The sequence below is a fragment of the Eubalaena glacialis genome, chromosome 5, assembly GCF_028564815.1.
Source record: "Eubalaena glacialis isolate mEubGla1 chromosome 5, mEubGla1.1.hap2.+ XY, whole genome shotgun sequence".
Lineage (NCBI taxonomy): Eukaryota > Metazoa > Chordata > Mammalia > Artiodactyla > Balaenidae > Eubalaena > Eubalaena glacialis.
The window spans coordinates 43,607,662-43,630,817 of NC_083720.1; the positions used below are offsets into that span (position 1 = coordinate 43,607,662).

The window sequence follows — 23,156 nt, forward strand, 5'->3', positions numbered from 1 at the left end:
TCTGCCTTGTTTTCTTTGGAAACACACTATTTAGAAACATATTTTACCTCTGTTAGGATCGAAATAATTCTACTAACTGTTACAGACTCTTTGCTCTTGATTTTAAGGTTTTAGTACGTCCTTTTGTAGAAGTTTCATTTCAGCGAACAATTTGCCATACAACTACAGCTGAAGGTCCAAACCCCAGCTGGAATGAAGAACTCGAACTTCCATTTAGGTAAGCATATTTTCCTCATTCTACAAGTGACTCCAATCAAGAATAAAATGGGAAAATATCTAACTTCTGAAACTTGGGTTCATTGTTGGGATACCCCACTCCTCTCCAGGCTCTGGCTTCTTACAGCCCAAGCTTCCCAGTCCCTCAATCCCACAGCCCCTAGCCTACACTGCTTTTCTTTTCTTCCCCATCTCCCCAACTCTAGAAGCTTTAAGTAATTTTGAAGCTCCCTAGTTCCCATTAGTTAAGCTTTCTCCCTCGTCAGAAATACATAGGCATTTAAAATTTTTGATTAAATGATTTTACATATTTAAAAGACTCATTATTTCAGATCTTGAAGCAACCCAGAAATTATCTAGTCTAGTGCTCTACTTTTATAGAAAATAAACTAAAACCTAAAGATGGAAGGTGACTTGCTTAATGCCAAATAGTAAATTAGAGACTGAGCAAGGGTTAGAACTAGTTAAGTCAGAAGGGAGAAACAGATACCACTCTTATACATAGTACAAGCAAAAAGAATGAGAAAAGTTAAAGGCAAATGCTCAGCAAAATAGATGCAGTAGCCTGGTCTCGAGCCATGCCATGGAGAGGCCTGCTTGGGCCAGGCCTGGCTGGAATCAGAGCAGGTGGTGTTATAGGAGATGAACCTCACCCCTCCCTTGCTTTACTTATCTGTGGGGAAAGTGAGTGGGAAGCAGGGACCATCCAACCAGCCACATAACAATAGGAGGTTTATGACCAGGGAATGGTCTGACAGAGAAGCACCTTCCAGAGCCCAGTTGCTTAGGAAGTCCACATACCAGCACCAATATCAGCTGGAGACCTTATATGTAGCCCGTCCACTGAGCCAGCTCAGCCCTGGCCAGCTGGCTCCCTGCAAAGCTCACCATGGTTGGGAGATGATGTGAGACTCACCAGGACAAGCCAGCAAAAGGGTTTGTCTCTCTGCCCGGAGCCTGCAGTCTATTGCCTTGCCATTTGAGTATAGGTACTACGTTATAGGGTCTCTGTGCTAGAGAAATCCTTTAAATGAGACAACTGCCATTAGTCCTCCTATCTATGCTCATATTCAGGTATTTTTCCAGTTTGGACATTTGAGTACTCATTATTTCTCTTTTGCTCTTTTCATGCTCCCTGATCATGGGTGCCCATTTGCAGGGCCCCCAATGGGGATTACAGCACCACCAGTTTGCAGTCAGTGAAAGATGACGTGTTCATCAACATTTTTGATGAAGTTCTATATGATGTCTTAGAGGTAAGTTCACGTTTTTGAGAAAGATGTCTGTATTCATTTTCCTATCCTCTACCCATCGTGTAAGTCCTGTCAGGGAGCAGAAAATTTCCCCTTACGCTTGTGTGTTCTTTTGGCTGGTCTAATAATTAAATTGACACAAGACAGATTAACAGGGGAAAAATAAACAACTTTTAATTTTGTATGTACAAAGGTCTCATAGATACACGATCTAGGAAGTGACCAGAACAGACAGCTTTTATACCTTTTAGACAAAGAAACAATAAATTTGTGAAGAATTGACAAGACATAGATGTTTGGTTTTGGGTAAATTAGTAAAGAAATAACAAGGTTTGTTTGTACCGCCTCCTCAGCCCTGGATTCCCTGTCTCTGGTGATAAGGATGTCTCTCTCTCTCTCCCCCCAGGTGCAGGGAGGGCACCTTTCACACAGGAGATTTATTTCCTGCTTTCTGCAGACAAAGGAGGGTCAGAGTGTTCTTGCACCAGCTGCTTTTCAAGTAACTTGAATTCAAAGTAATCCATATGCCACTTTGGCATATTTGGGGGCAGCCTGCCCTGAGCCCCATCAATCCCAAAATTTGGAATGTTTGAAACCTGACCTGTATAAATGGGGAAAGAAAGAAGGGAGGAAGAGAACCAGCTTTTTTATTTTCAACTTGACTGTCTGCTATGATCCAGGAATTGTACTAGGAGCTTTTTATACATTGTCTTAATTTTAAAATACCCCTACAAAGTAGATTGTTAAATCCCCAATTTATTGATGAAGAAACTGAGGTTCGGAGAAGTTCAATCACTTTCCTAGGGTCACAGAGCTATTAAGTGTCTTAACCAGAATGTGACTTAGATCTGCTTAACCTAAACCTACCGCGCTTTCAGCTAAAATCCTGCTGCTTTCCTACTTCCTATCCGGAGTTGTTAAACAATTATTACTTCCCACCCCTCCTTTAGGACGACCGTGAGAGAGGAAGTGGAATCCACACCCGTATTGAGAGACACTGGTTGGGATGTGTGAAAATTCCATTTAGCACGATATATTTCCAGGCAAGGGTAAGCATCAAAAGTAAGAATTTCACAGGAATAGGGAACTGCTCTATCCATTTTTCCTGTTAAAGGTTTTTTTGTGGAAGTATACCCTTAACACTGAGAGAACCTATGTGCAAGGCCACTATTGGAAAGATAAAAATCACTATATAAAGCCATTGATCTTCTGTCATATTTGCATGACTTATTAAAACATCTATCTTCCTTACAGTTAGTAGTTAATGTACAATTTTGCCAATCTGAGAATTTTTTAACTTTTAAATGAAAGTGAAGAAGGTAGGACAAAGTAGAAACTTGTCAAAAATGACAAAAGTGGAGTGGATAGATGCCTGAAAATAACTTGAAGAAAACAACCAGGCCAGTTGATGGCCCATTTTAATCAAGTGCTTTAATGTTTCCAGAGTCCTCAGTATTTCAAAAATGAAAAATGGTTGGTAGCGACTTGCTCAAATAAAATACCTTCTTCAGAGTTTAACAGTTTTGCTTAAGGGGATCCATTAGGTTAACAAGTCTTGAATGGCATAGTAGCGCTAATCTGAGACAGTTAAAGATTCTGAAATGGCTTTAATATCCCAGTATTAAATCCATAGCAACAGGAGGCTTTGAGCCAAAGACTGTGTTAATCTCACACAGCTACAGAGGAAACAGTTTAAATCCACATGTGATGACCACATAGAGCAAATGCTGCCTGGGTCACAGTCTCAAGCAAGGCCAAGAACAAAACTCAAGTGTGAGAGGCTTGGATTGGTTGGAATTTCAAGAATCATTTGGAATTGCAATCCTCCCTAGACCAAAGGGACTGTCTACAGGTGATGCTGCAGCTATATGCGTGCCAAAAATTTTACATTTCCCACTTCGAATAGATTTGAAATGAAAAAAATTTTAAAGAGCACATCATTTTGCAAATCAAACTGCCCATGTTATTTGACATCACATTTGGAAGGGTACTCAGAAGTAATTACTCCAAACCCCTTCTTGATAAATGAATCTCCTTTACTATATCCTAGTAATACCCATACTCTCTAGAAGTAGGGACCTCACTACCTCATAAGGTAGCTTGCTCTCTTTCCAATATCTCTGTCATAAATTTCTTCTTTAAACTGTGCCATAAGCTAAATTCCTCCCTGGGACCCCCATTCATAGGTCCTGGTTTGGAGCTACACAAAACAAGGAGACTCCTAATTTGGTAATAATAATAGGAATAACTATATTTATCAGGTGTGTATTATTGATATATACCATTTCTAGCTAGTTTATATGTCACCTTAATTAAACCTCACAGCAGCTCAATAGACATTATAATCCCCATTTTATAGATGAAAAAACGGAAGCCTAGAAAGGTAAGTAACTACTCAAATCCCAAAGTTTACAGCAGATCTGGGATTCAACTTTTACCAACTTCCAACATTTTACATTGGCTTATCCTTGAAGAAGGAGATTGGTAAAAGTAGAGAGACCTATTCAACTTTTGAGTTTATACATCTCAATATTGCTTTTGAGAATGATTTTATCACATTTGTCATTTTAAAAGTTTTGTCTGATTCCAAAGCTCACGCTCTTAAATGAACCGACAGGGGACATTTGACAATATCTGGAGACATTTTTTGGTTGTTGCAACTAGTAGGGGTGCAACTGGTATCTAGTGTATTGAGGCAGGAATGCTGCAAACACCCTACAATGCACAGGACAGCCCTCCATAACAAAGAGTTCTCTGGTCCCAAACATCAACAGTGCCCAGGGTGAGAGACTCTGTCTTAAATTCTTACACTTCAACTATTTGGAGACAGTGTCCATTCCCTCCTGGCTCATCTATCTATTCTACAGACCATATGTGCCCAGTTATTTCAGCTGTACTTTATACGGCGCTGTATTTATACTCTTCTTCTCCTTGTACCCTCTCATCTGCCTGGGTAAAGGCTTTGGGGGAACTCCACCAATGTAAAGAGGAAAATAAATAAGAGCTTCCTTCATTCCTCTCTAGAGGGCATATTCACTGAAATAAAGATTGGATTCTTTGAAAATCTGTGAATTTCCAAGTCTAGCCCTGAGTAGTTTTGTAGTACTAGACAGTCTTCCATAAACTTACTGTTGCTTTGACTACAAAGGAGTAAAAACTTCTGCCTTTTTGAACCTCTACATAATTTAGGTCATTTTATGTAAGAGGCTTGTAATTCGTTCAGCCTACATTTATTGAGCACCTCCTGTGTATACAAAACACTGCGATATATTGGAGACGGGTGATACAAAAAAGAGCACAATACAGATTCTATTTGCAAAGAACAATTATCTAAAAGAACATGATAAATATGCACACAACAGTAAAGTCTGGCAGAATGTGTCAATGCAATAAATGAAAGAAGCAAGTTGTATGTAAAGCTGGTGGAGATAAAACAAATCACGAAGGAGATAACATCTGACCTGAGCCTTGAAAAATGATTAAAATTCTAAAAGGTGGAGATGGGAAGCTGAGGCATCCCAGAAAAGGGGACTGGCTGCCAGCTAACACTTATTGAGCACTTATCACAGGACAGGCATTTTTCTTAGTGTTTTACATCTATTAATCCATTCAGCATACATAATTACCCTACAAAGTAGATACTATTATTATCTCCTTTTTACAAATGCACAAGCTGAGTCACTTCGAGTTTAATCCAGGATTTGAACACAGGCAACCTAGTGTTGGAATCAACTTGCATAACTAGCACATGTTCCGCTGAACCAAGCAAAGAAGGCAGGGAAAGAGAGAGCCCTTGCTGTGACAGCTTAAGGAGACAAGCCTGGAGAGACGGGGTGGGCCCTGAATACAGTCTGAGCAGTTTTTACTGAATTCATCAGATGATGAGGAGTTGACACTTACCTTTGAACTTCTGTTGGAAAATCACCAGGATGTTTACAGAATTGTATTTTCTTCACAGATTGATGGGACATTTAAAATCAACATTCCCCCAGTTCTTCTGGGCTACAGTAAGGAGCGAAGTGTGATTATTGAGCGGGGTTTTGACGCTGTCCGAAGCCTGAGTGAAGGCTCCTACATCACCCTGTTCATTACCTTGGAGCCTCAGCTGGTTCCCGGGGAGTCGGTTCGAGAAAAGGTAACTGCGTACTCTCTGGAATCGCATGTCTGACGCGGACAAAACCTGAGAAATGCTTGTTAGGCCATGCTTTCATAAAGTTGTACTGAATGGCACAAGGAGAGGTTTCCTTACTTCAGTATCCATTTATTACTCTTTCGGTTTGGACAGAATGAAGGTTAGAGAACAGCTGTGTGGGTTTGTACTTCATTGAGTCAATAATTAGGTCAATCAGCAATTTAAACTTTTAGCAAAGCAAAACAAATATAAACATGCTCTACTTTTAGAAGAATTTTCTCATTGGGTAGAAAATGAAATATGAAAGTAGAAAAGCAGATTCCTTTATTATCTTGACACTTACTGGCAAGCGTGCTGAAATGCATTTCTAAATCTGACCTCAAGTCCCTGGTCATGTTGTATATTGAATCAATTAATAGGATCATAAAACCAGGTGACCTTCAGGGGTCACCACAATTTATTTCAGTGCCTTCGGACAGAAACAAGTAAGTATATGCACAAGTACTCTAATTTTGCGCAGCTCTAGAGAAAAAGAATTTCTAGAACTTCTATTTGTTAGCACTGTTTCCCAACCTTCAGAATTGGGAGATACTTTCTTAATGTAACATACTTGTGCAGCATTGATGCATACTGCCCTTATCAGACTTGCGAGAAAGATTGATCATAACCTCTTATTATTATAAACTAATACAGTAACGACAACCACCACCACCACCACCATGTGCTGAGTTGTCACTCTGTCCTGAGCACTCTGTCAGACATTGACATGTGTCCTCTCTCTGAATACTCACAGTTGTCTTGTATGGTGGGTCTTCAACTAGGAGATGAGGAAAATGGGGCTGAACTGTCCAAGTTCACCCCGGGGAAGTAAATGGCAGCGCTAACAATTAAACATCTGTCTGACTTTAAATCATATATATTCAACAAATATTTACTGAGCATCTTCTGTGTGACAGGCATTTTTTAGGCACTGGGAATATAGCTGCCTAAAAAAGCAAATAAAAATTCCAAATTGTTAACTACTAAGCTATACCGCCCAAATTATTATGCTGACTCTTTATCCACTGTAATTAAGACGCAGACGGAGATGAAAAAAATGAGCACATTCCTCTGTTTCTTTTTCACTATTACAGTTTGGGTCACAGAGAAAAATACTATCACTATTTCCTATTTCCAAGGCATTTACCGGAAAACATGAAGGACTGTTGGAAAAACAAATCTATGAAATTCAAATTAACCTTATATGCTAGCTTTTGTCACTAAAGCTGTAACAAATATGTTCTCCAAAAAACATGTTAGAATATATACATTTCAAAATATTTCTAGGAAGGGAAACATGTTCGGAATGCTTTTCTTCATGTACAAATTCAAGAGAAAGTCAAAAAGCATGTTTACACAGAAAAATGCTCCCAGAGAAAAGACGATTTTGCTAGTTCTATGTATTCTTAACAGAAGCAAAAGCGGTCAGTTAGTACTCCACCTGGAGGTGGGCTTCCAAACCACGGGAGAGCAGTCTGTGACTGGGGCTGAAAAGCTGAAAAGCTGAAAACCAGAGGTGCCTTTGCACTTGGCCTTCTTCCCAGGCACTGACCTCCTCCTGCAGGAGTTTTAAGGGTCCTATGGCCTTCCTTCCTTAAAATGAGATATCTAGGCTGTCAGCTGCTGCCTTCGGTGGCTTTTCACTGCCCCGCTGTGGCTGTATGTGGCATTTCTCTCAGACCTCCAAAATGAGGGCGTAAGAAAACGCCTCTGGAAGGCAGACTCTGCTGCTCCTTGATAAGGAAGACTTGTACACTGACAGGATCCTGGCGTCCTAAACACACAGTGGCAGAAAGGAGAGAGAAGCTCTTGCCCTAAATAGTAGGGACCACAACCTGGAATTGTTTTTCCACTTAACAGCAACTGCCAGGATTAGCCCATTAGAGTCTTCCCTCCACATCATCCCATACTGAACCATTCCATATGATTTTTTAAAGATATTTACTCATGGAACTGTCTAAAAAATCAGTAGCAACTCCTGAAACTCTTAACATCCCCTACTTTACTCTGTCTCGATAAAAACAAAAGTTTTTTAAAATAGATTATGTCTGTTTATGAAGTCTTCCTCTTATTCCTTTTCTTTCTTCTTTCTTGCTTCTGATAGATGAGTGACATGCTTAAAAAGGTACCAAGCATTTTGTTTTACTATTCATCAGCCAATAGTTATTAGGCATTAATTACCTGCTTCTGTCCTCTGCCACCTTATGGAAGCTGCTGGGTCCCAATGTATGTGTGATCCCTTGGCAATGAACTACAGATGTCTGCAGTTCATGAAGAATAACTACCTTTGTCTTTTGGCCCATTTCATTTTGTCAGAAAGTTTCTTATTTAGCTCTGAATCAGCAAGTCACATGTCTGAATGTCACCTGCATACTGGGAGCTACCTCCACTGTTTCCACGTCCATAAAATCCATGAGCTGCTTCTTACATAAACAGTGTGGCTGGGACAATTATTTCTGGTCAGTGGAGCTGCCACAGTGTAGGTATTCAAAGGGAAAATAAACCCATTCAGTTTTCTGTAAATATTTACATTAACCTAGAAGTTAAAGAATTGAGCCAGTTAAGAATCTTCCAAATTTCATGTTGAATCTAATTGTGAATTTGTCAGTTCCACCTTTATTTGTTTCATAATAAACGACCCAAATCCTTTTAGTATTTAGCTTTTGCTTGGCACTTCTTAGATTACCAACATGGCATACTACCCTTAAATTACGGTTTCAATCCATTAAATGGCATCCTTGTGGTCTAAACAAGTATTAATGATCATTAATAGATACCTATTAAATGCTTACATTATGCATGCTCAGTGCAGAGAAGAACACAAAATGACTGAAACATGGGCCCTGCTCCCAAGAAGCACTAACTACAGAGTCAAAATACACGGCAGAACATCCAGGTCCAAGTGGCAGAAAAAGTTTTATACATACTTTTTTCAATTTGGAAGTAGTCAGTACTGATTCAAGATTTTTACTGTTCTTTCTGGACACTGTCTATAGCTGCCTCTCGTTAATGCTTGCATAGCATACGGTGTCTATCCCTACAGGATCTCTGGTCAAGTGTTTCAAGCACCTGATTGCTTATTAATGTTCTCCTCCAGACTAGAAGTTTCTTGAGGGGTCTGTTTCATATACATTTATCCAGACTGCCTAGAACCCTTTAGACTTTCAGCAAACGTTTTTCAAATAATTGGATGCATATGTAAATTAATGAGTTTAAAAGAAACAGGGATGAATTCAAAAGGGTGCTTTTCTTCACACCACCCTTGTTTCATAATTCTCAATCTTTCTAAAGTTACAATTATTTATACCCTAGAGTCTGCATACATCCATACCAAAGTCTTGTAAGCTCACCTTTTTCATTTATTTATGTCTTCATCATACCACCTATTCGGTAGCTACCGTGTCTTGGCACTGTGCTGAGTAGGTGGTTATAACGACAACGATGATGATAATGTTAGGATTCAGATGTCAGGGCACATCCCGTGAAGAATATACAGGAGGCTTTTGGAAATGCCTCCATCCTATCTATCCGCCACAACCGCTACCTCAATTTCTGAGGATACAGCAATCAAATTAGAAACAGGAGCCACAGTCCAGCTCCAATAGAAGAGAAGCCAAGAACAATTCAGTATTCTAGATCCTATTAAAAGTCATAAAAAAGTAATGGGATGTTCTCTGTGCTCTCATTCATTCATTCAGCAACATTTGTTAAACACTTACCATGTGCCTACTATGTACTATGTGTGTCGTATCCTCGATACTGAAGGTAAAAAACTAGATCAAAACAAAATCCCTGACTTCAAGAATCTTACTCTATGAGGGAGACAGAGTAAACAAATATATCAGCAGTTTTAAATGCTAAAATAAGTAAAGCAGAGTATGAAGGGGATATCTAGATGTATTTCCCTCCTCGAAAACAAACAAACAAAACTTTCAAGCACTGCCTAGAATGTAAATCTTACCTAAAAATGGATTTTCTAATAAAATTTTGAGTTTGTCTTAAAATCCTTTGAAATGTAAGCAACGATACATAAATTTTTATACTAAACAACAAAAATCTTGTAGAAACATTTAAATATCTGCTTTTTTCCATGCTACGTTTCAGCAATGGCTTGAAGGAAAAATGACACCCTATGTCCAGAGACAATTGAAATCTGTTCTGTTTCAGCTGCTTTGAGTTACTTTAAAAAGTCTGGGCATTGGCTCATCTTGGATCAGAGAACCACTTAAAAAAACTACTATACATTTGACGTTTCGAGTTCTGCTTCCTTTTACCTTGAGACCCATTACTATTATTTAGTACGTTGGTTATGGATTTAAAACTTTTTAACACATCCATATATACTTGTAAATTTGTTGTCCTTTTAACATGAGTTGCTTTACCTTTGCATTTGAGATGTTTGATTTCTGAGCCCTCTCCCCTCTAAAACCAACATCAAAATACACATAAAACTATTGCTTGGTCTCATCAATCAGAAGTAGTACATCATAGTTTAATTTTTATATGTTCTTTTATTAATCCAATAATTTCCATATGGCTGCTTGCCTGTTGACTACTTTCTTTCAATGCTGGTGAATATATTTTAAGTGTTTAATGAATCCATCTAATTTTTAAATTATAAATATAATTAAATAAAGCTTCAGGAACACTGGGGCCTGACAATTTTGTAAGGGGGTCACTAAATCATACTTCCTGAAGCACACATTGAGTTCACGTTGACTGTGGGATCTGAACAGGTTCTACTGTATCTCCTGTAATGATATACAAACTCCATGGAGTCTTTATTTTTGAAGTTTGATTCTCAGGAAGATGAGAAATTGCTTCAAGCGACTGAGAAGTTTCAAGCTGAATGTGCCTTAAAGTTTCCAAATCGTCAGTGCCTTACAAGAGTGGTTGACATTAGTGGGAAAACCGTCTTCATTACTCGTTATCTCAAGCCTTTAAATCCTCCTCAGGAGCTCCTTAACACTCACCCCAACAATCCACAGGCAACAGCAGTAAGTATTTCACAGCCAATCGGTGTTGGTGCTGAAAAGGTTTTAAAGTTTCAGTATATCGCCCTCTTAATTACCATATTTCATAGTACCTAGGATAGTAACTAGATCAAGATCATTAATGATTAAAGTAATGATTAAAACTCCTTTAGTACCACGAGGCTTAATTTCTTTAGAAAAGTCTGGAGGTACCAGTGAGGATAATAATCCTTAGTCCATTCTTTCAGGGAGCAATTAATTACTGAGTGCTTACTGTGCCCCTGACATTACATTGGCTGCTGGAAAACTAAAATTTGGAAGATGCTCTACACTTTCACAATGTCTTATACAAACATGTTTACATTATGTATTCTCTATAACTCTGCTAGAATTTGAACCTAGGCCTCTGACTTAGAACTCGTGCACGTTCTATTATACCAAGATAACTACTCAGTATTATATTTAATGCTGTAAGCATCATTAAATTCAAATTAAGCAAAAATTATTTCCAAGCTTTAAGTATGTATAGCATGTAGGCCATCCCCGTAAAGCACATCCATACCAGGCCATTAAATACTCATGCATCATTCTCTGCCTGCAAAGCACCATACCTATCGCAATCTCACATGAACAGAACTGTACGCTAAATGGGCTATTCTTAAGTGGATAAGGTAACCCATAACTGTCTTTGGCGAGTGGATAGTACAGAGAGTAATTGCTGCTAGTAAGTCATTAATTTAGTAATTTAGGAACAGGGTAATGATATGCCTATTTGCAGATATAGATATATATAAAAAAACCAAATAAACATTGTGTTCTACATTTCATTTACTTTTTTTATTAATCAATTTTTATTAAAAACCTTAACAGGGACTTCTATTCTCTCTAGCAGAGTAGATATGCAGAAAACTTCTCCCAGTAGAGAACACTTAAGAGTGATGAATAAAATATTTAAAACATGTTTTAAATCATGACTGAAATAGAAATAAGATGAGGAGGAAAACCCAGAGACAGGAAACAACAGGAAAGCAAGACTCCACAAGGGTGAGGGCTTGAAATAGCGTTTGCTCTGGGGTCACCCATAATTCCTAATGCCAAGAGCTGGGTTTCAAAGGGCCTCAAGGTTGCTGGAGACGGGAGGTAATGCATGGTGCTGGAGCATTGGGTTAGAGACTCAGCCACGGAGCTGGGACCCTTGAAGTGTAAACTCACTGGTAGGTAAACTAGGAAATACCCTACCCTGCAGAAGAAAACCTGCCTGTCTCAGCCTTGACTCTGGATGAAAGAGAAAAAAAAAGTCTCTCCTAAGAATTCCTAATCACTAAGCTGTACTTATTCACACTTGGGACTGAAATTTACACTACCTGTAGGACCCCAAAAAACTTCAATCGAAATTTAATTTCAAGAATTCCCTGTTGGTAATGCCCCTAAGTCCCTGTCAGAGCAAACACAAATTTTTCTAGGAGTACATCCTTTAAACTCAGCCTCAAAAAAATTCCACAGAAAAAGTTCCAAGCAACATGAACATATAAAAGATCATCAATGAAGAAATAAGTCACTATGAAAAAGGTAGGAGTTAGCAGAAACAACATTCTGCAGAATCGGGACACAAATTACCAGATTCAGAATATAAAATAGGTATGTTTAATAAGTTTAAGAAATCTAGGGAATTGAAAATATAACAAAAGGACAATAGACTTAGAACTGATACACAGCGTGTTAAAAGTACTACATGGAACTTGTAGAAATAAAGAATAGTTAAAATTAGAAACTGAACAAACAGTTTAAACCTAACATCAAATATAGTCGAATACAGAGTTAAATTAAACACAGTTAAATACAGAGATAATTCATGAATATACAGGCAAAGAAACTACTTGGAGTATAGCACAGAAACCGAAAAAAATGGAAGACATAAAGGAATGGTTAAGAGACAATGGAGGATAGAGGGAGGAGGACCAAATTGTGTTTAAAAGGAGAAAAGCAATATTCAAAGAGATAGAGCTGAGAATTTTCAAGATTTGATGAAAGACAACAATGATTCAGGAAGCCCAATGAATCCCACACAAGATAAAATGAAATTAAAATCCAGGTGTATAATTGGGAACAAAAAAAAACAAAGATGATCTTTAAAACAGCTAGAGAGAAAGTGCAGATTATCTAAAAAGGAACAGTAGGGCTTCCCTGGTGGCGCAGTGGTTGAGAATCTGCCTGCCAATGCAGGGGGACACGGGTTTGAGCCCTGGTCTGGGAAGATCCCACATGCCGCGGAGCAACTGGGCCCGTGAGCCACAACTACTGAGTCTGCGCGTCTGGAGCCTGTGCTCCGCAACAAGAGGGGCCGCGATAGTGAGATGCCCGCGCACCGCGATGAAGAGTGGCCCCCACTTGCCACAACTAGAGGAAGCCCTTGCACAGAAACGAAGACCCAACACAGCCAAAAATAAATAAATTAATTAATTAATAATAATAATTAAAAAAAATTTTTTTTTAAATAAAAAGGAACAGTAATTAAACTAACAGGTTTTTTAGCTGCACAAATGAAAGCCAGAAGTGGAATGACATCTTCAAAAGGCTAAAAGAAAATAGTCATCAAACTAGTAATTTATATCCAGTGAAACTATCTTTCACACAAACATTGGGAGAATTTACAACCAAAAGATTCTCACTTAAGGAATTTCTAAAAAATATAAAGAGAAGGAAGGTTCTCAGAAAATCCTAGATGCAACACATAATGATAGGTAAAGAAAATGGGAAATTAGTGAATAAATCAACAAGCATTGTCTTCACAGTAATAATAAAAGCAATGTGGTTGAAAAATCAAGATAAAACAAAAATCCTGAAAAAAAATGTATACATGTCAGGACAGGATCTATGAGGGTATTTTAATGCCCTTGTATTTTCCAAGATGAGGGCAAAGATATTTATTAACTTTAGAGTTTAAGTTAAATATTCATATTGAAATTTCTATATTAACAACTTAAAAGAATCTTAAAAAGTGAGTATAACTTCCAAACTAGCAGAAGATAAAATAACAAAATGGGGTAAAGAGAGTGGGGAGGGGAAAAAACATAGAAAAATTATAGAAAAATAAAAAATAAAAAGCACAGAATAAGGTAGTAGAAATAGTCTAAATATTTGCCAATAATCACAATCAAAGTGAAGGGATTAAACTTTCCAGTTAAAAGCCAAAGACTGTAAAACTAGATTTTTAAAAGTTTGTAGTGGAACTTGGCAAGTTGATTCTAATATTTATACAGCAGTGCAAAGGGCAAAAAAATAGCAAAGATGATACTGAAGAGAAAGAAGAACTCAGTGGGAAGATCTGCCATGTCATATCCAGATACTTATGAGACCGTAGTAATTAAGGTAAAATGGTATTGAACACAAATAACAAAGAGAAAAATGGAAGAGAATTTTAAAATCCAGAATAGGTCTACTCAAATATTAACCCACTCAAACTTGATATATGACAAAGCTGGCATTGGAAATTAGTAAAAATTGACTATTACATAAATTGTATTGGGATCATTGATTTTACATATGGAAAAAAAAATAGATTCCTCCTTCACACCATTCAACAGATAGATTGAGGACTTAAATATGGGAGGCATTTTTATCTTTATGACCTGAGGTAGGAAGTTCCTTAAACAAGCCAGAAAAAAGCACTACAGTAAGTCTGCTACATACGAACCTTCAAGTTGCAAACTTTCAAAGGTGTGAACGTGCATCTGGTTCCAGCAAGGAACCAGAAGCTGTGTCATCAGCGTCAGGCGTGAGTGAAACTGCAGCTTGCCTTCTGTCTCCTATTGCTGACGATCCTTCAGCTCTACGATCTCCCAACTCCTCTCCCTCCTCCAGTCAGTAACTCTTCTTGCCTGTTCACTCGGTGCCAGCCCTGTATGCCAGCTGTTGGACTGTACTACTGTACTTTTCAAAGTACTATACTGTAAGATTTAAAATGTTTATTTTTTGTGTTTGTTTTTTATGTATTATGTGTGAAAAGTATTATAAACCTATTACAGTACAGTACTATACAGCCAATTGTGTTAGTTGGGTCCCTAGGCTAACTTTGTCAGATTTACGAAGAAATTGGACTTACGAACTCGCTCTCGGAATGTGTTCGTATGTAGGGGACTTACTGTAACTGTAACCAGAAAGAATAAATTTGACCATATTAAAACTGAGAACTTGAGTTAACAAAAAACAGCACAAAGGAAAGGAAAAGACAAGCCACAATCAGTAGAGGACATTTACAACATATGTAATAGACAAAGGAATAGTAACTAGAATATATTTTTTAAAAACTACAAATCAATTTAAAAATGTACAAAATATTTGAATACAAGTTCACAGAAGTGGAAACATGAAAGGCCAATAAGCATATAAAAAGATGTTCAACCTCCTGAGCAATTACAGAAATAATGAGTTACAACCACAATGATGCACCCATCTTGGTTTCTAAATACTACTGCCCTCTAAAAGGAACCAGGACTTCTTAGAGAAATGGCTGCTTTCAGGACTAGACTAGGGAAAATACAAGATGATCTTGGAGAGTCTTGTTATACCAGTAGGTAAGGGGCGGGGGGGGGGGGGGGGGTGGGTGGGGGAAGAAGATGAGAACATTTCAAAGAGACCCAACAGCCATTTTCTTCATCCGTAAAAGATGGATAATAACAATCTTCCTCAGGATGTTTGGAGAGGATTAAATGAGATAATATTAACACAACACTTAGTAAGCACTTGTGAGCATTCATTTCATTTTGTTCACATAAATGTTTGTGATATATGAAACTTTCTTCCAAGAAATGAGATAGATGATCCAGCTTTCTATTTTATTAGAAAAATGATTACAGCTAATTTTGTTTAAACAGGAACTGGTGGCTCGATATGTGTCTTTGATTCCTTTCTTGCCTGACACTGTTTCATTTGCTGGTATCTGTGACCTGTGGAGCACATCTGATGTAAGTAGTTCTCCCTCACAGACTTACTAGTTTGAGCTGATTTCACGGAACATTAGTAAATGGCTTGCATAATTTTAAATTGCAACACTCATTAGTCATTATAAGAATCTACACAGCCATCTGTTTAGCAGGATGAGCTAAATTCTGAGGTACTTTTTTCTTCCTGGTTCAATTTGCCCAAAGTTCAGAAATTAAACAAAAATATTAATTATTTGCACACACACACACTCGCACCCACACACACAAAACCACTTCAGATGTCTTAATGCTAATTTATCCTCCCAATGTTACCTTAACAACATCCCAATTTTATTCATAAAATAATCAAAATCACATTCTATATTACATTTGGAAATTGCATATTCCTTAATGCGTGGGCTTTGGAAATTGCATATTCCTTAATTTATGGGCTTCTAAAGGCATGTCATTATTCAGTATGTATTTCTTGGTCACCTATCACGTGTCAGACACTGTACTTAGTTCTGGCTATGAGCAAAATAAAATGGCCTCTGACCTCATGGAACTTACAATCAACGTTTGCTACATAAACTTCCAAATGAGTCTTCAGTAGTATGAAACAAACATGTATTATCACTGGTATTCATTCTGCTTCTGTATCTCATGTTGTACTGTGTTTGCATAAAATTGAACTGTGGTATACAACTCCCTTTGAAGGATAGCTCTAAAAGGAAGAAGCTGAAGTACACTTTAAATTTCTTGCTCCCCAATATATTTTGGCAACATAATGTTGACAATTTTAGAGATAAAATTTCCACAACCTCAAGATATCTATAAGAAGATATACGAAGAATAGAATATAGTTCATGTGCTCTAGAGCCAGAATGGCTTTTCCACTTCCTAGGTATTGCCTCGTCTCTCTGTGCCTCCACTTCCTCATCTGTAAAATGGGAAGATGAGAGTATCGCCCGCAAAGGTTTGTTCCAGGATCAAATGAATTGATGCATGCAATGTGCTTAAAACAGTGTGGTGGCCAGGGTGGGAGGACAGGATGTGAACAGGCAGAGCACAGAGGACTTCTAGGGCAGTGAAAATACACTGCATGATACTGTAATGACAGACTTGTCAAAACCCACAGAACGTACACCACCAGGAGTGAACCCTATGTATAAGCTATGGACTTTGGGTGATCATGGTGCGTCAGGGTAGGTCTGCCAGTTGTAACCCACGTGCCGCCTGGCGGGGGATGTTGATGGTAGAGGAGCCTGTACCTGTGGGGGGGCAAAAAAGTGCGGGGAATCTCTGTGCCTTCCTGCCAGCTTTGCTGTGAACCTAAAACTGCTCTAAAAAATAACGTCTTCACAAAGAAAAAGTGTTTCGTACACAGGGAGCTACCATATGTAAGTTCAAAATAAAACGTGGAACTTTGAAATTTGTCTCCCCCACCTCACCCCATAACTGATTCTAGAAATCATGTCATCGATGTCAGAGAAAATACCATGTCCGACTAAAAGTGTTGTGGTTTTTTTTAATTTTAATGAATTAACAACACAGTACCAACATTTGGAAAAATCTTTTTTAAATAGATCTTATCCTTGAAGGTTCTAATTTTAACAATGACTTTTTAAAATCCTATACAGCCAATCTAGAATAAAGCGGTCAGTCAATGCAACGTAATTTTTTGTTTTTAATTTTGGTCAGCAATTTCTTGATCTCCTGGCAGGAGATGAAGAAGAGCATGCAGTATTACTGTGTAATTACTTTCTCTCCCTGGGTAAGAAGGCCTGGCTGGTGATGGGCAATGCTATTCCTGAGGTAAGACCACGTAGGTTGGCTCTAACAAAGTGTCCTTGGCTAACATGGATGGCTGTGTTATGTTCCAAATCATGGACAGGACTTATTTTCATAACAATTCTTTGAGTTGCAAGGAAAGTAGCCCAGAGATTCCACAATAGGAAGAGAGAACCAGCGATAAAACGTGAAGTGGCTTTCAGGGTACTCGGGCCCTGCACAATGCTTCAGGGTGTTTTTGGCAAATCGGAGCCCTTTACCACCCACAGCCCCCACCTAGCTCTGTCCTTTTAGCAAGAGCCCCCTCCCGCCCACGCTACTAAGAATTCTGATTCCCTTAGTGATCTAGTGTTATTCATGCCAAGGATCGAAGGGGATCTGAAGAAGTGCGGCAACGACAGAGAATCTTTCACGCCTGCTTCATCCACAGGCATCTGCTACTAACCTGGCAGGCAAAGGGCAACAAGGCAGATAACCACAGGAACAAAGAAAAGAATGTTCACAGCTATAGTTTGCTATCACCATTGTTATTTTTTTTTTTTTTCAGAGAACTGATAATGGATATTCTTTTTATTTTTTATTTTTTTTGCAAATATTTTCTCCCAACTTGTGACTTGTGTTCTGATTCTCGTGACGTTGTCTTTTGCAAAGCAGACGTTTTTAATTTATTTTATTTATTTATTTATTTATGGCTGTGTTGGGTCTTCGTTTCTGCGCGAGGGCTTTCTCTAGTTGCGGTGAGCGGGGGCCACTCCTCATCGCGGTGCGCGGGCCTCTCACTGTCGCGTTCTCTCTTGTTGCGGAGCACAGGCTCCAGACGCGCAGGCTCAGTAGTTGTGGCTCACGGGCCTAGTTGCTCCGCGGCATGTGGGATCTTCCCAGACCAGGGCTCGAACCCGTGTCCCCTGCATCGGCAGGCAGATTCTCAACCACTGCGCCACCAGGGAAGCCCACCATTGTTATTTTTATTAGACTGGAGATAGTGACTACTAAAATTTGTTTCCCCAGCCCACTGCAAATATCCCTAAATTTGGGGCACGTTTTGGGGGTAATTTTGGGTACAAATTTAGAAAAGTCATATGGTTTGAAGCAGCTTATCCAAAGAGTGCGTCAAAAAGAGGGGCTCTAGGAATCCTTAGGAATTAGACAGCACAGGTTGCTACTAGACAGGTAGTATCATATCTGAATCCTAATTCATGCTCCATCATTATCTTCCAGATAGCCTGGTACAAGGAACAGAATACTGGGCTAGGAAGTCACAAGGCCTGCCTGGGTTCAAGGCTATGCCCACTCCTCATGAGGTGTGTGACTTTAAGCAAGTCACTTCACAACTCTGAGCCTTATAATGAAAGTGGGAGAGTAAGTTTTGCCCTGCCTTCCCCAGAAACCTATAGTGAGCATCAAATGAAATCATACGTGAGAAATAAATGAATGAATAAATGTTCATTGTAAAAAGAGAATCTAATAATACATAAGTATTCTGAATTAAAAGTTAAAGTCCCTCTTCAGGCTCTAACTCCCAATCCCACCCCCTCCTTGGGTGTACTCACTGTCAAGAGTTTAGTAAGTATCCTCTCAAATTATCTTCTATTCATTTACATAATTATAAATGTATATCAAATATTACTGTATTAGAAATAGAAGTAGTATTCAGATATAATCAGCCTTCTAAATACTTAAAAAGCAATCTTAACTGACTCTAAAAAGAAAATGCAGTGACTACTTATTTCCATCAATAATCATTCTTCAGCCAATCATAAGATATCTTGCCATTAGCAATAACATGATGGACCTAGAGGGTATTATGCTAAGTGAAGTAAGTCAGAGAAAGGCAAATACTGTATGTGGAACCTAAAAAACAAAACAAATGAACAAACATAATGAAACAGAAACAGTCATAGAGGGCTTCCCTAGTGGCGCAGTGGTTAAGAATCCACCTGCCAATGCAGGAGACACGGGTTCAAGCCCTGGTCTGGGAAGATCCCACAAGCCACGGAGCAACTAAGCCCGTGCGCCACTACTGAGCCTGTGCTCTAGAGCCCGCGACCCACAACTACTGAAGCCCACGTGCCTAGAGCCCATGCTCCACAACAAGAGAAGCCACTGCAGTGAGAAGCCCCCGCTCGCTGCAACTAGAGAAAACCTGTGCATAGCAATGAAGACCCAATGCAGCCAAAAATAAATTAATTTTTAAAAAAAAGAAACAGTCATAGATACAGCAAAAAACACAGGTGGTTGCCAGAGGGGAGGAGGGGGGAAATGGGGGGAGGAGGGGGGAGGAGAGAAATAGGTGAGGAAGATTAAGTACAAACTTTTAGATACAAAATAAATGTTACAGGTATGAAATATACAGTATGGGGAATATAGTCAGTAATTATGAAATATCCTTGTATGGCGACAGACGATAACCTAGACTTTTCATGATGATCATTTCGAAATGTATAGGTATTATCAAATAAGTATGTTGTGTACCAGAAACTAACATAGTGTTATAGGTCAATTATACTTCAAAAACAAACAAATTAATACAAAAGAGATCAGATTTGTGGCTATCAGAGGCAGGGGATAGAGAGAGGGGGAATTAGATAAGGTAGTCAAAAGGTACAAACCTCCAGTTATAAGATATATAAGTTCTAGGGATGCAATATACAACATAATAAAGATAATTAACACTGCTGTATGTTATAAATGAAAGTCGTTAAGAGAGTAATCCTAAGAATTCTCATCACAAGAAAAAAAAATTTTTTTCCTATTTCTTTTAATGTATCTGTATGAGATGATGGGTGTCCACTAAACCTACTGTGGTCATCATTTCATGATGTATGGAAATCAAATCATTATGCTGTACACCTTAAACTTATACAGTGCTGTACATCAATTATATTTCAGTAAAACTGAAAAAAAAACCCCACAACATACCCCATTTAACTTAAAAAAAAAAAAGGATATGTTGGTTGAGTAACATGACCACTATTCCTATTTGGTCACTATATCACACTAGTTGCAGATGCAAGAATTTTGCAAAAATAAACTTTGGATTTTATTAATTCAGCATAATCTAGAACTGCAAAATAATTTTCACCATTAGCCATGGGGTTTAGAAATTAGGGGTCCAACTAAAATAATGAACTGTCTATACAAACTACTCTTGACCCTAATAGCATAATTAATCGGAAACTGGTTTAATGGCTGTTTTCCTTCAGGGTCCAACTGCCTATGTGCTAACTCGGGAGCAAAGTCACTATTTAATATGGAATCCCTGCAGTGGACATTTTTATGGACAATTTGATACATTCTGCCCCTTAAAAAGTGTGGGCTGTTTAATAGGTCCCGATAATGTAAGTATTACCATTTCCTCTTAAATGTGGTTGACTATTGCTTTTTTTAATTGACCTACTGATTTTAATAATATTTTGTGTCAAAAAAATTTACATAAACATATATAATACCAATTAAAGAAATGCAGTGTCAAGCACAGTGGCAGAACTGTTCTAAAAAACTTTTGGTTGAATTAGTCACCTGATCTTCGAGAAACAGACTGAGGTTAAAGAAAGAATTTAGGATTTAGATTCAGACGACCTGAGTTTGTATCCTGGCTTGTCCTGTTTTCCCTTCCAAAGTAAGAGTTTACAATGCCGAACTCATAGTGTTTTGAGAACTAAATGAGCCAAATTTATCACCTGAAAAGATTGTCTTTCTTTTCTTTCTTTTCTTTTTCTGAGAGATTCCCAGGTACCACCAGGTGATTCTGCTTGCACCCAGTTTGGGGGGCCATTTAACTATGAAGGGTACTATATAAGGCACTGGTTAAAAGCTTGAGTTATGGGATCACACTGCCTGAGTTTAAATTCCAACATCATCATTTACTAGTTATGTAAGCTTAGGAAAGTTTCTTAATCTTACACAGCATCAGTTTCTTCATTGGTAAAATGAAGGTATTTGTTAGTAACTACTTTACAGAGTAGTTGTGAGAAGTAAATGAGATAATCAATGCAAAGCAGCAAACATACAGTAGCAACCCTGTGTTGGCTACTGTGACTGTTTTTATAATCATTATCTACCTGAGTGTTCTCTGAACTTTATCTGTCAGAAAAATCATTTGAGCATATATCCCCAATATATGTATTTTTATTTATAAATTATATATATATATTTACTTATGTATCAATATATTATTTATATTACACACAGAAGAAACTCTTAAAATAAAAAGAAATAATTAGAAGATATAATGTTTCTTCTCATATGTCTGTGATGTGCACCCTACCTTGAAGACCACTGGTCTACGGGTTACTACTATAATTAGAGATAACATACGCCAAGCACTCAGCAAACTACCTGTCTTTCATAGGTATTCAGCAAATGGTAACTATTATTAATTACAAGTGTGAAAAGAGCAGTGTAGTGTACAATTTGCATGTTATTATTTTTAATTAAAAGCATTATCATAATCATAAATGATCTGCTAAGCTCCATCCTTTAATACATGTAGAGAACCATCTTAAGGTCATATTAGTAATCAGGCAGAGTCAACAGGCATTGAAAAAGCCTACAGAAAACTCCATTCTTTGTCAAAATTATTAGTTCTCAAAACAATTACTGTATGGTTGACTAATTCACACAAAGCCCAAGTTTTGTGAGGAAGAAAGACCCCCTTTCCTCCTCTTCTAACAAGACAGGCAGCAGTGGCTCATGATGCCAGCCATCCCACACGGCAGCTGCTCTGAATCCGCTCTAAGCCTCAGCCACCCTCAGGAGAGGACCTCAGGCTCGCTTTGCAGGCCTGGCACTCTGAAACCTCAACTGCTCTACCTCTACCCTGCTCTACCACACCACCTCTTTGGACTGTCAGCCTTTTTCCTCCTTCACTCCTTTGCCAAGAAGTAAGTCTCCCCTTTCCACCCATGTTTGTGTTTCCACTCCTGTTTCAACACTTGGCTCCACTAACTGTCCCAACTTGCCTCTATATGTTTTCTCTCTCCTTCTCTATCAATAGGCTCAGAAGTCCAGCAATTCTAAAATATGCTTCTCCCAACCTGGCTACAGCCTAAACTACCATTGCCCCTCCTTCCTTTCCTTCCAAAATTCTTTAAATACTAATTATATGCCCTGCTTCTACTTCCTCAGTACACTCAGACTTTAACCGCCTATAATCTAGTCCTCTTCCCTGACCATTCTACAGAAATAAGCTCTGAGAAGTACCATTGTCTTGCTAATGGATAAATAAACCCAATGGTTTTCTCCCATTCCTCACTCTCCTGTCCTTTTCTATGGCACGTGACACAACTAATCACCTCTTCATGGAAAAAACACTTTCTCATCCTCGGTTTACTGATAAAGGACTGTTGGTTTTCATTTCTCTGCAATAGTTCCCTAGGTTTCTTCCACTGGCTTTTCTTTCCACACCTTAAAAGTAGATTTTCCTGAAAATTCTATATTTAGATATCTTGCAGAACCACACATTATTTATTATAGCTCTATCTAGTTTATCCTGGCAAAAAAAGTCGTAATTCTGTCACTAGCCCCAGAATCTTTGGGTCCTGAATTTTCAACTGTTTGCTAGACACCCAGATGCTTTATCAAAATCGCAGGCCATCCATAACTCGTATCATTTCTCCTTTATCTCTAAAAACAGCTCCGCCTCCTGGCCTTCCTACTTCTGTGCATGTCAGTTACCCAGATTCAAACCCCAGAATTGTCCTTGATTTTCCCCCTCCCTTAGTTCCTCCTCCTTCAATCCTTTTGATACCAAATCATATAGATTCTACCTCTTCTGTTTCCAGGTCATATCATTACTGTTTCATCCTACATTATTATAAGTAGCCAACTA

At 38.4% G+C, this 23,156-nt stretch overlaps 1 protein-coding gene across 4 annotated transcripts in view; it reads left to right on the forward strand.

The window, feature by feature from the left end:
* Positions 1-23,156, forward strand: part of CC2D2A (coiled-coil and C2 domain containing 2A) — a 137,033-nt gene that overhangs the window by 107,877 nt on the left and 6,000 nt on the right. For all 4 annotated transcript variants that reach the window (XM_061192103.1, XM_061192104.1, XM_061192106.1 and 1 more), the window contains 8 exons: positions 108-217; positions 1,376-1,472; positions 2,420-2,518; positions 5,428-5,604; positions 10,434-10,637; positions 15,488-15,577; positions 17,237-17,350; positions 20,530-20,664. In XM_061192103.1, coding sequence (XP_061048086.1) covers positions 108-217; positions 1,376-1,472; positions 2,420-2,518; positions 5,428-5,604; positions 10,434-10,637; positions 15,488-15,577; positions 17,237-17,350; positions 20,530-20,664 — 1,026 coding nt within the window. The remainder of the gene's footprint in view (positions 1-107; positions 218-1,375; positions 1,473-2,419; positions 2,519-5,427; positions 5,605-10,433; positions 10,638-15,487; positions 15,578-17,236; positions 17,351-20,529; positions 20,665-23,156) is intronic.